A 12,015-nucleotide genomic window follows, 5' to 3' on the forward strand; every position below is an offset into this window, starting at 1 on the left:
TGGCCTTCATAACAAGAGGAGTTGAGTATAGGAGCAAAGAGGTCCTTCTGCAGTTGTACAGGGCCCTAGTGAGACCGCACCTGGAGTACTGTGTGCAGTTTTGGTCTCCAAATTTGAGGAAGGATATTCTTGCTATTGAGGGCGTGCAGCGTAGGTTTACTAGGTTAATTCCCGGAATGGCGGGACTGTCATATGTTGAAAGACTGGAGCGACTGGGCTTGTATACACTGGAATTTAGAAGGATGAGAGGGGATCTTATCGAAACGTATAAGATTATTAAGGGGTTGGACACGTTAGAGGCAGGAAACATGTTCCCAATGTTTGGGGGAGTCCAGAACCAGGGGCCACAGTTTAAGAATAAGGGGTCGGCCATTTAGAACGGAGATGAGGAAAAATATTTTCAGTCAGAGAGTTGTGAATCTGTGGAATTCTCTGCCTCAGAAGGCAGTGGAGGCCAAGTCTCTGAATGCATTCAAGAGAGAGCTGGATAGAGCTCTTAAGGATAGCGGAGTCAGGGGGTATGGGGAGAAGGCAGGAACGTGGTACTGATTGAGAATGATCAGCCATGATCACATTGAATGGTTGTGCTGACAAAGGAAGGATATAGGTGGAGACAGGAAGATAGAGGGAGATCTGGGAAGGGGATGGGGAAGAGAGGGACAGAGGAACTATCTCCACCTATATCCTTCCTTTGTCCCGCCCCCTTGACATCAGTCTGAAGAAGGGTCTCGACCCGAAACGTCACCCATTCCTTCTCTCCTGAGATGCTGCCTGACCTGCTGAGTTACTCCAGCATTTAGTGAATAAATACCTTCGATTTGTACCAGCTTCTGCAGTTATTTTCTTACACTACCTCTGGGCGTTTGTCAGAGCTCTAGCTGACGTGTGCAATGACCCTGCTTGTCTGATTCCCTGTCCCCCCTTGTCTAGGTGGCAGACCACCACCACATCGTGCAGAAGCGGGCGATACGCGATGCACGCACCCCGGAGAAGATGAAGATGAAGCGGAACCGCTCCTTGCTCCTCGACAACAAGCTTCCCATCGAAGAGAAGAAGAGGAAAATCGTCCGGAGCCTGAGGAAGCTGGAGGCAGCGGGGGTCGTGTGCACCTCCAATGACCACCAGGAGCTGATCAATGAGATAGCCAAGGTGAGAGAATGGGAACCCTTCCCTCCCCATGTACATGTGTGGTTTAGCTTAGAGATACAGCGCGGAAACAGGCCCTTCAGCCCATCAAGTCCGCGTCGACCAGCGATCCCCATACACTGTTTAGAATCATAGAAACCTAGAAAATAGGTGCAGGAGGAGGCCATTCGGCCCTTCGGCCCTTCGAGCCAGTACCGCCGTTCATTGTGATAATGGCTGACAATAGACAATAGGTGCAGGAGGAGGCCATTCGGCCCTTCGAGCCAGCACCGCCATTCATTGTGATCATGGCTGACAATAGACAGTAGACTCGAAGGGCCAAATGACCTACTCCTGCACCTATTATATTTCTATTTCTATGTCCATGCTTCTAGAGCGAAACTCAACAAGACGACAGTGAAACTAAGATGACAATAGACAATAGACAATAGGTGCAGGAGGAGGCCATTTGGCCCTTCGAGCCAGCTAATTAGCGTACAAACCTGTATGTCTTTGGAGTGTTGGAGGAAACCGGAGCACCCGGAGAAAACACACGCAGGTCACGGGGAGAACGTACAAACTCTCTACAGTCTTTTAGAGATACAGAAAGGAAACTGGCCCACCAAGTCCACCCTGACAAAGAGGAGTTAAGTACAGGAGCAAAGAGGTCCTTCTGCAGTTGTACAGGGCCCTAGTGAGACCGCACCTGGAGTACTGTGTGCAGTTTTGATCTCCAAATTTGAGGAAGGACATTCTTGCTATTGAGTGCGTGCAGCGTAGGTTCACCAGTTTAATTCCCGGAATGGCGGGACTGTTGTACGTTGAAAGACTGGAGCGACTAGGCTTGTATACACTGGAATTTAGAAGGATGAGAGGGGATCTTATTGAAACATGTAAGATTATTAAGGGGTTGGCCACATTAGAGGCAAAAAGCTGGAGTAACTCAGCGGGTCAGGCAGCATCTCTGGAGAGAAGGAACAGGTGACGTTCCAGGTCAAGACCCTTCTTCAGACCCAGACAACATAGTGCTCTGTAAAAAATATAATAAATGAAAAGAAGTTCCATATACAGTATATACAGACACACAAAAGCACACGCAGACAGACTGACACACACACACAGATACACACGCACGCACGCACACACAGACGCACGCACACACACACAGATACACGCACACACACATACACACACACACATAGCCACACACACACTCACGCACAGATACACACACAGACACAGACGCACACACACAGATACACACACACAGATACACACACACACAGATACACACACACAGATACACACACACACAGCCACACACACACACACACACAGCCACACACACACACGCACAGATACACACACACAGATACACACGCACGCGCACACCCACACAGATACACACACACACTGACACACACACTGATACACACACACACAGATACACAGACACACACGCATGCATGCACACACACACACACAGACACATACACACAGATACACACAGACACACACACAGATACGCATGCACACACACAGCCCAGTGAATGCAGGGGGCATCCTTGCCTCAAACCCCCTCTCAGGAGCAGAATTAGTCCATTTGGCCCATCGAGTCGACTCGGCCGTTCAACCATGGTTGATCTGTGTCTCCCTCCTAACCCCATTCTCCTGCCTTCTCGCCGTGCCCTCCGCCAACCTTGCGCTCTACCCTCTCTGCCCTGCTGCAGGACATCCAGAATCATCGTCGCTACCGGCAACAGCGTAAGACGGAGCTGAGCAAGCTGAAGCAGACGCTGCGTGGCATCAGCTCCAAGACCACATTCTTCGAGGAGCAGATAGATTACTACAACCAGTACATCAAGACCTGCCTGGACAACCTGACAGCCAAGGCAACGTAAGTCACAGCGTTGATCCAACAACCAGCTGCCAGCCAGATTACAGGCACCTCGCCTTTTGCAGGGGGGGGTTAGTTTAGCAGGGAAAAAAACTGCAGATGCTGGTTTAAATCGAAGGTAGACACAAAATGCTGGAGTAACTCAGTGGGTCAGGCAGCATCTGGGGAGAGAAGGAATTCCTTCTCTCCAGAGCTGCTGCCTGACCCGCTGAGTTACTCCAGCATTTTGTTTCCGCGCTGTATCTCTAAACTGATATCTCGTGTGTGATGTTTACAGGGGCCCCGGGAAGAAGCCTGCCGAGGCCAAGGGGAGAAAGAGCAAAGCCCTGAGTCTCAACTACACAGCGGCCCGTCTGCAGGAGAAGGGGGTGCTGCTGGAGATCGACGATCTGCCCACCAGCCAGTAAGTTGCTGACCCCATTACATCCTGGCTACCTCCTGCACCCAAGCAGATCTCATGGACTTCACTCAAATCATCCGCCAACATTTCCGTCACCTACAACGGGACCCCACCACTGGCCACATCTTCCCATCCCCTCCCCTTTCTGCGTTCCGCAGAGACCGTTCCCTCCGTAACTCCCTGGTCCACTCGTCCCTTCCTACCCAAACCACCCCCTCCCCGGGCACTTTCCCCTGCAACCGCACGAGATGCAACACCTGTCCCTTTACCTCCCCCCTCAACTCCATCCAAGGACCCAAACAGTCTTTCCAGGTAAGACAGAGGTTCACCTGCACCTCCTCCAACCTCATCTATTGCTTCCGCTGCTCCAGATGTCAACTTATTTACATCGGCGAAACCAAACGCGGGCTCGGCGATCGCTTCGCTCAACACCTGCGTTCAGTCCGCATTAACCAATCTGATCTCCTGGTGGCTGAGCACTTCAACTCCCCCTCCCACTCCCAGTCTGACCTTTCTGTCATGGGCCTCCTCCAGTGCCATAGTGAGGCCCACCGCAAATTGGAGGAACAGCACCTCATATTTCGCCTGGGCAGCTTGCAGCCCAGCGGTATGAACATTGACTTCTCCAACTTTAGATAGTTCCTCTGTCCCTCTCTTCCCCTCCCCTTCCCAGTTCTCCCTCTGTCTTCCTGTCTCCACCTATATCCTTCCTTTGACCCGCCTCCCTGACATCAGTCTGAAGAAGAGTCTCGACCCGAAACGTCACCCATTCCTTCTCTCCCGAGATGCTGCCTGACCCGCTGAGTTACTCCAGCATTTTGTGAATAAATATCATGGACGTCACTACTGATTTCGATCCCGCACTTAAATCCACTTGGACCATCTCCAACATCTCCTTTCCGTTTCTTGATCTCACCATCTCCATCGCAGGAGATAGGCTATCGACCCTCGCTAGGGATAAAATTGGTCCATTAGAGAGTCAGAGTGGACAGCTATGTGCTGAGCCGGAAGAAATGGGGGAGATATGAAACAATTTCTTTTCTTCGGTATTTACCGAGGAGAAGGATATTGAATTATGTGAGGTAAGCGAAACAAGTAGAGTAGTGATGGAAATTAGGAGGATTAAAGAAGAGGAGGTACGGACACTTTTGAAGAATATAAAAGTGGATAAGTCTCCAGGTCCTGATAGGATATTCCCTAGGACATTGAGGGAAGTTAGTGCAGAAATAGCAGGGGCTATGACGGAAATATTTCAAACGTCATTAGAAACAGGGATGGTGCCGGAAGATTGGCGCATTGCGCATGTTGTGCCTTTGTTTAAAAAAGGTTCTAAAAGTAAACCTAGCAATTATAGACCTATTAGTTTGACGTCTGTGGTGGGAAAATTAATGGAAAAGATACTTAGGGACAATATATATAATTATTTGGATAATCAAGGCCTGATTAGAAACAGTCAACATGGATTTGTGCCTGGAAGGTCATGTTTGACTAATCTTCTTGAATTTTTTGAAGAGGTTACCAGGGAAATTGATAAGGGCAAGGCTGTGGATGTTGTCTATATGGACGTCAGTAAGGCATTTGACAAGGTTCCACATGGAAGGTTGATTAAGAAGGTTAAATCGTTGGGTATTAATAGTGAGGTTGCAAGATGGATTCAACAATGGCTGAATGGGAGATACCAGAGGGTAACGGTTGACAATTGTATGTCAGGTTGGAGGCCAGTGTCTAGTGGAGTGCCCCAAGGATCTGTGTTGGGTCCACTGTTGTTTGTCATTTACATTAATGATCTGGATGATGGTGTGGCAAATTGGATTAGTAAATATGCAGATGATACTAAGATAGGTGGAGTAGTTGATAGTGAGGTAGATTTTCAAAGTCTACAGAGAGACTTGGGCCTTTTGGAAGGGTGGGCTGAAAGATGGCAGATGGAGTTTAATGCTGATAAGTGTGAGGTGCTGCATTTTGGTAGGACAAATCAAAATAGGACGTACAGGGTAAATGGTAGGGAATTGAGGAATGCAGTGGAACAGAGGGATCTGGGAATAACTGTGCATTGTTCCCTGAAGGTGGAATCTCATGTGGATAGGGTGGTGAAGAAGGCGTTTGGTATGCTTGCCTTTATGAATCAGAGCATCGAGTATAGAAGTTGGGATGTAATGTTGAAATTGTACAGGGCATTGGTGAGGCCAAATCTGGAGTATGGTGTGTAGTTCTGGTCGCCAAATTATAGGAAGGATGTCGACAAAATGGAGAGGGTACAGAGGAGATTTACTAGAATGTTGCCTGGGTTTCAGCACTTAGGCTACAGAGAGAGGTTGAACAGGTTGGGTCTTTATTCTTTGGAGCGTAGAAGGTTGAGGGGGGACTTGATAGAGGTTTTTAAAATTTTGAGAGGGACGGACAGAGTTGACGTGGGTAGGCTTTTCCCTTTGAGAGTGGGGAAGATTCCAACAAGGGGACATAGCTTCAGAATTGAGGGACAAAGGTTTAGGGGTAACATGAGGGGGAACTTCTTTACTCAGAGGGTTGTGGCTGTATGGAATGGGCTTCCGGTGGAAGTGGTGGAGGCTGGCTCGATTTTATTATTTAAGAGTAAATTGGATAGGTATATGGATAGGAGGGGATTGGAGGGTTATGGTCTGAGTGCAGGTAGATGAGACTAGGTCAGGGAGAATGGTCGGCGTGGACTGGTAGGGCCGGACAGGCCTGTTTCCATGCTGTAGTTGTTATATGTTATATGTTATATATGTTAACCCGAAACGTCACCCATTCCTTCTCTCCTGAGATGCTGCCTGACCCGCTGAGTTACTCCAGCATTTTGTGTCTACCTCCGATTTGAACCAGCATCTGCAGTTATTTTCCTACACACTCTCTATCAATAGACAATAGACAATAGGTGCAGGAGGAGGCCATTCGGCCCTTCGAGCCAGCACCACCATTCAATGTGATCATGGCTGATCATTCTCAATCAGTACCCCGTTCCTGCCTTCTCCCCATACCCCCTGACTCCGCTATCCTTAAGAGCTCTATCTAGCTCTCTCTCGAATGCATTCAGAGAATTGGCCTCCACTGCCTTCTGAGGCAGAGAATTCCACAGATTCACAACTCTCTGACTAAAAAAGCTTTTCCTCATCTCCGTTCTAAATGGCCGACCCCTTATTCTTAAACTGTGGCCCCTGGTTCTGGACTCCCCCAACATTGGGAACCTGTTTCCTGCCTCTAATGTGTCCAACCCCTTAATAATCTTATACGTTTTGATAAGATCCCCTCTCATCCTTCTAAATTCCAGTGTATACGCCTAGTCGCTCCAGTCTTTCAACAAATGACAGTCCCGCCATTCCGGGAATTAACTTAGTAAACCTACGCTGCACGCCCTCAATAGCAAGAATATCCTTCCTCAAATTTGGAGACCAAAACTGCACACAGTACTCCAGGTGCGGTCTCACTAGGGCCCTGTACAACTGTAGAAGGACCTCTTTGCTCCTATACTCAACTCCTCTTGTTATGAAGGCCAACATTCCATTGGTTTTCTTCACTGCCTGCTGTACCTGCATGCTTCCTTTCAGTGACTGGTGCACTAGGACACCCAGATCTCGTTGTACGTCCCCTTTTCCTAACTTGACACCATTCAGATAATACTCTGCCTTCCTATTCTTACCACCAAAGTCCTCACCTTCCACCCCATCAGCGCTCACGTACAACACACAATCCCACAACTTTTTTTTGCACCCCTTTCCGCAGAGATGGCTCCCTCCGCAACCCCCTTGTTGACTCGTCTCTTCCCACAGTAACCACCCCCTCCCCAGGTACTTTCCCCTGCAAACTGCAGGAGATGCAACACCTGTCCCCATACCTCCTCGCTCGACTCTGTCCAAGGACCCCGACGGTCCTTTCAGGTGAGGCAGAGGTTGACTTCCACCTCCTCCGACCTCGTCTGCTGTTCTCAGGCTCCTAAATATCGGCGAGAATAAGCGCAGGCTCGACGTACATTTCGCTGAAACCACAGCACAGTCCACCTCAGCCTACGCTGTCTCCCGGTGGCCAAACACTTTAACTCCCCCTCCCACTCCCACACTGACCTTTCTGACCTGGGCCTCCATTGTCACAGTGAGGCCCAGCGCAAATTGGAGGAACAGCACCTCATATTTCGCTTGGGCAATAGACAATAGACAATAGGTGCACGAGGAGGCCATTCGGTCATTCGAGCCAGCAGTCAATCAGTACCCCGTTCCTGCCTTCTCCCCATACCCCGTGATGTTTCGGGTCGAGACCCTTCTTCGGACTGATGTCAGGGGAGGGGGTGGGACAAAGATAGGATGTAGTCGGAAACAGTGAGACTAGTGGGAGAACTGGGAAGGGGGAGGGGAAGGAAGAGAAAGCAAGGGCTATCTGAAGGGCTTCATCCCCGTCCCGCCTGCAATTGGTCCAAAACGCCGCAGCGAGACTCCTGACGGGTACCCGTAAAAGGGACCACATTACCCCGATTCTGGCCTCTCTCCACTGGCTCCCAGTACGGTACAGAATCAACTTCAAGCTCCTCCTATTCACATACAGATCCCTAAATGGGCTTGCCCCCCCCCCATATCAATAATCTTCTAACCCACCACTGTATCTCCAGGTCCCTCAGGTCGGCCGACTTGGGGCTACTGACTATCCCGCGGTCTAGGCTTAATAATAATAATATTCATTTATTGTCATTGCAACGAGTACAACGAAATTAAAAAATAGCCAATCCTGACGGTGCGTACAAACATATATGCAATAAATGCAAAAACAAATAAATACATAAATACAATTAAATACAATTATGTTAAGTACAAGATTTTTTAACGGTGTTGCCTAGTGCAAAGGTAGTGTTCAGTTCTCGTATGGCCCTGGGGTAAAAACTGTTCTTAAGTCTGTTTGTTCGGGATTTGATCGACCTGAAACGTCGACCAGAGGGCAGATGAACAAACAGACGGTGGCCGGGGTGGGATGGATCTTTTATTATTTTGCCTGCTCTACTGAGGCAGCGTAGTCTGAACAGGTGCTCCAGGGAGGGCAGTGAGCAGCCGATGATCTTCTGGGCCGTCGTGATGACCCTCTGAAGGGCCTTCCTGTCCTTTTCTGAGGACCGCGCTTTTGCGGTTGCAGCTCCTAGATTGTGGAACAGCATCCCTCTCCCCATCAGAACTGCCCCCTCCATCCACTCCTTTAAGTCCAGGCTCAAAACCTATTTCTACTCCCTAGCGTTTGAGGCCCTCTGAGGGGGCGCTGTGAACTGTTTATGTATGTGCTGTTATGTTTGTGTGCCATTGTATGTTCGTTCTTAGTACCTGAACTGATGTACAGCACTCTGGTCAACGTGGGTTGTTTTTAAATGTGCTATACAAATAAAATTGAATTGACTTGACTTGAAGTTAGAGAAGTAAATGTTCATACTGCTGGGGTGTAAGCTGCCCAAGCGAAATATGAGGTGCTGTTCCTCCAATTTGCGCTGGGCCTCACTCTGACAATGGAGGAGGCCCAGGACAGAAAGATCAGACTGGGAATGGGAGGGGGAGTTAAAGCACTGAGCCACTGGGAAGATCAAGTAGGTTAAGACGGACTGAGCGGAGGAAACCCAGTGGTATGAGTATTGATTTCCCTAACTGCAACTAACCCTTGCATCCCCTCGCTCTCTTCACTGTCCCTCCCCCATCCTAGTTCTCCGACCAGTTCTACTGTCCTGCTGATTAAATATTACTGATTATTATTCACAAAATGCTGGAGTAACTCAGCGGGTCAGGCAGCATCTCAGGAGAGAAGGAATGGGTGATGTTTCGGGTCGAGACCCTTCTTCAAACGGATGTCGGGGCGGGACAAAGGAAGGATATAGGTGGAGACAGGAAGATAGAGGGAGATCTGGGAAGGGGGAGGGGAAGAGAGGGACAGAGGAACTATCTAAAGTTGGAGAAGTCGATGTTCATACCACTGGGCCTCACTATGGCACTGGAGGAGGCCCATGACAGAAAGGTCAGACTGGGAGTGGGAGGGGGAGTTGAAGTGCTGAGCCACCGGGAGATCAGGTTGGTTAATGCGGACCGAGCGAAGGCGTTGAGCGAAGCGATCACCGAGCCGGCGTTTTGTTTCGCCGATGTAAATAAGTTGACATCTGGAGCAGCGGATGCAATAGATGAGTTTGGAGGAGGTGCAGGTGAACCTCTGTCTCACCTGGAAAGACTGTTTGGGTCCTTGGATGGAGTTGAGGGGGGAGGTAAAGGGACAGGTGTTGCATCTCCGATGCCTTGTCACTTTCCCCTCAGCCACCAATGAACCGTTCGACATGACCTTGAACAATGCCGCCTTTGATCTGGAGGCAGGTGGGACTAGTGTAGCTGGGACACGTTGGCCGGTGTGGGCAAGTTGGGCCGAAGGGCCTGGTCCCACACTGTTAGACTCTACGACTCGGTGAATTCTGATTGTTTTCGGGGGCTGGGGTGGGGGGGTTCACCTGGGCCGCTATCAACCACTGCAGGGAGCTGCCGTTTCCCCTACTGACGTTACCCTCATCCTCTGCCCCCCTCTCCCAGGTTCAGGAACGTGATTTTCGACATTGTGCAGAGCGAGCCGGTGGGAACGTTTGAGGTGAGGGCTCGGTTCATGGGCGTGAACATGGAGAAGTTTCAGCTGAAGTATCAGGTAATCGGCTGTTCACACAAGTTACACAAGTAGAACTGCTCGAGTAGAATTAGCGATGGAGTTGCCGCCTTACAGCGAATGCAGCGCCGGAGACCTGGGTTCCATCCCGACTACGGGCGCTGTCTGCACGGAGTTTGCACGTTCTCCCCGTGACCTGCGTGGGTTTTCTCCGAGATCTTTGGTTTCCTCCCACACTCCAAAGGCGTGCGGGTTTGTAGGTTAATTGGCTGGGTAAATGTAAAAATTGTCCCCAGTGGGTGTAGGATAGTGTTAGTGTGCGGGGATCGCTGGGCGGCGTGGACCCGGTGGGCCAAAAGGGCCTGTTTCCGTGCTGTATCTCTAAACTAAACTAAATTAGGCCATTCGGCCCATCGAGTCTACGATAACTGTGCTTGGGCAAGTTGGGCTGAAGGGCCTGTTTTCATGCTGTCTGAGTCCATGACTGCACATGATTACAATCAGACGGCAATTAACCTACAAACCTGCACGTCTATGGAAAGTGGGTGGAAACCGGAGCACCCAGAGGAAACCCACGAGGGGAACGTCAAAAACCCGTACAGACAGCACCTGGACAGAGTGGAGGGGGGAGGTAGAGGGACAGGTGTTGCATCTCCTGCGGTTGCAGGGGAAGGTACCTGGGGAGGGGGTGGTTTGGGTGGGGAGGGATGAGTTAACCAGAGAGTTTAGTTTAGAGATACAGCGCAGAAAATGGCCCTTCAGCCCACTGAGTCCGCGCCGACCAGCAATCCCCGCACACTAACATTATCCGACACACACTGGGGACAATTTACACTTATACCGAGCCAAGTTACCTAAAAACCTGTACGTCTTTGGAGTGTGGGAGGAAACCGAAGATCTCGGAGAAAACCCACGCAGGTCACGGGGAGAACGTGCAAACACCGTACAGACGGCGCCCGTAGTCAGGATCGGTTTCTGGCACTGTGAGGCAGCAGCTCTACCCGCTGCGCCATCGTGCCGCCCTTGCGGAGTTTCAGTTGCGGAGGGAACAGTCTCTGCGGAAGGAGAGTGTTCCCGGTGCGGTGTGGGCCCTGGATGAGTTGTTGGGTTTGGCCGAGGGGCAGGGGTTGCCAACACTGTCTGGGCCTACACTGTCCGGGCCTACACTGTCCGGGCCTACACTGTCCGGGCCTACAGTGTCCGGGACTACAGTGTCCGGGCCTACAGTGTCCGGGCCTACAGTATCCGGGCCTACAGCGTCTGGGCCCACAGCGCCCCCAGAGCCTAATACGGGACAAGGGCGGTCCCGTAGGGGACAAACCAATTTATCCCAATATACGGGCTGTCCCGGCTAATACGTGACAGTTGGCGACCCTACCGAGGGGCCCGAGCTGAGATTCTCTGCCTCTCTCCCCCCCCCCCCCCCCCAGGACCTGCTCCAGCTGCAGTACGAGGGTGTGGCCGTGATGAAGATGTTCGACAAGGCCAAGGTTAACGTCAACCTGCTGATCTTCCTGCTCAACAAGAAGTTCTTCAAGAAATGAAGAGGTCCCCCGTCTCGTCCCTCACCGCTTCTGCCGGCCGACATGTAACCAACCGCGTGTTTCTGCTGGGCAGACACGACCAGCACTATGACTCTGGCATGGTAGATTAACCCACGGTGCACAGGTGTGCCCTCGCCCGCTTATATATTTAATATATTATCGCTTCTGATCAACTTTGGACTCCATTCGCCAGGAGTAAAGGGTCCAGAATCATGTCCTTGTACAAAGTCGCGCAATCAAGCTCTTTACCAAAGAATTTCAAAATCCACCTTCAAGCAGAGAATGAGAATGTTTCTCGTTCTCGATGGGCCGAATGTCACCCGTGGTCCTGATGGTGACAGGTCCCCCCCCCCCCCATCTATGGCCTCAACGATCTCCTCCAAGCTTCCCCTGGTTCACACCAAAGAGAGACACACTATGCTGGAGTAACT

At 50.6% G+C, this 12,015-nt stretch overlaps 1 protein-coding gene across 1 annotated transcript in view; it reads left to right on the forward strand.

The window, feature by feature from the left end:
* The window catches only part of iqgap3 (IQ motif containing GTPase activating protein 3), a 135,431-nt gene extending 123,847 nt beyond the window's left edge, over positions 1–11,584 (forward strand). Inside the window, exons 31-35 of the mRNA XM_078432052.1 lie at positions 931–1,149; positions 2,856–3,022; positions 3,300–3,425; positions 9,974–10,082; positions 11,471–11,584. Of these exons, the coding sequence (XP_078288178.1) occupies positions 931–1,149; positions 2,856–3,022; positions 3,300–3,425; positions 9,974–10,082; positions 11,471–11,584 (735 nt within the window). The remainder of the gene's footprint in view (positions 1–930; positions 1,150–2,855; positions 3,023–3,299; positions 3,426–9,973; positions 10,083–11,470) is intronic.
* The last annotated feature ends 431 nt before the right edge of the window (positions 11,585–12,015 follow it).

The sequence above is a fragment of the Rhinoraja longicauda genome, chromosome 44, assembly GCF_053455715.1.
Source record: "Rhinoraja longicauda isolate Sanriku21f chromosome 44, sRhiLon1.1, whole genome shotgun sequence".
Lineage (NCBI taxonomy): Eukaryota > Metazoa > Chordata > Chondrichthyes > Rajiformes > Arhynchobatidae > Rhinoraja > Rhinoraja longicauda.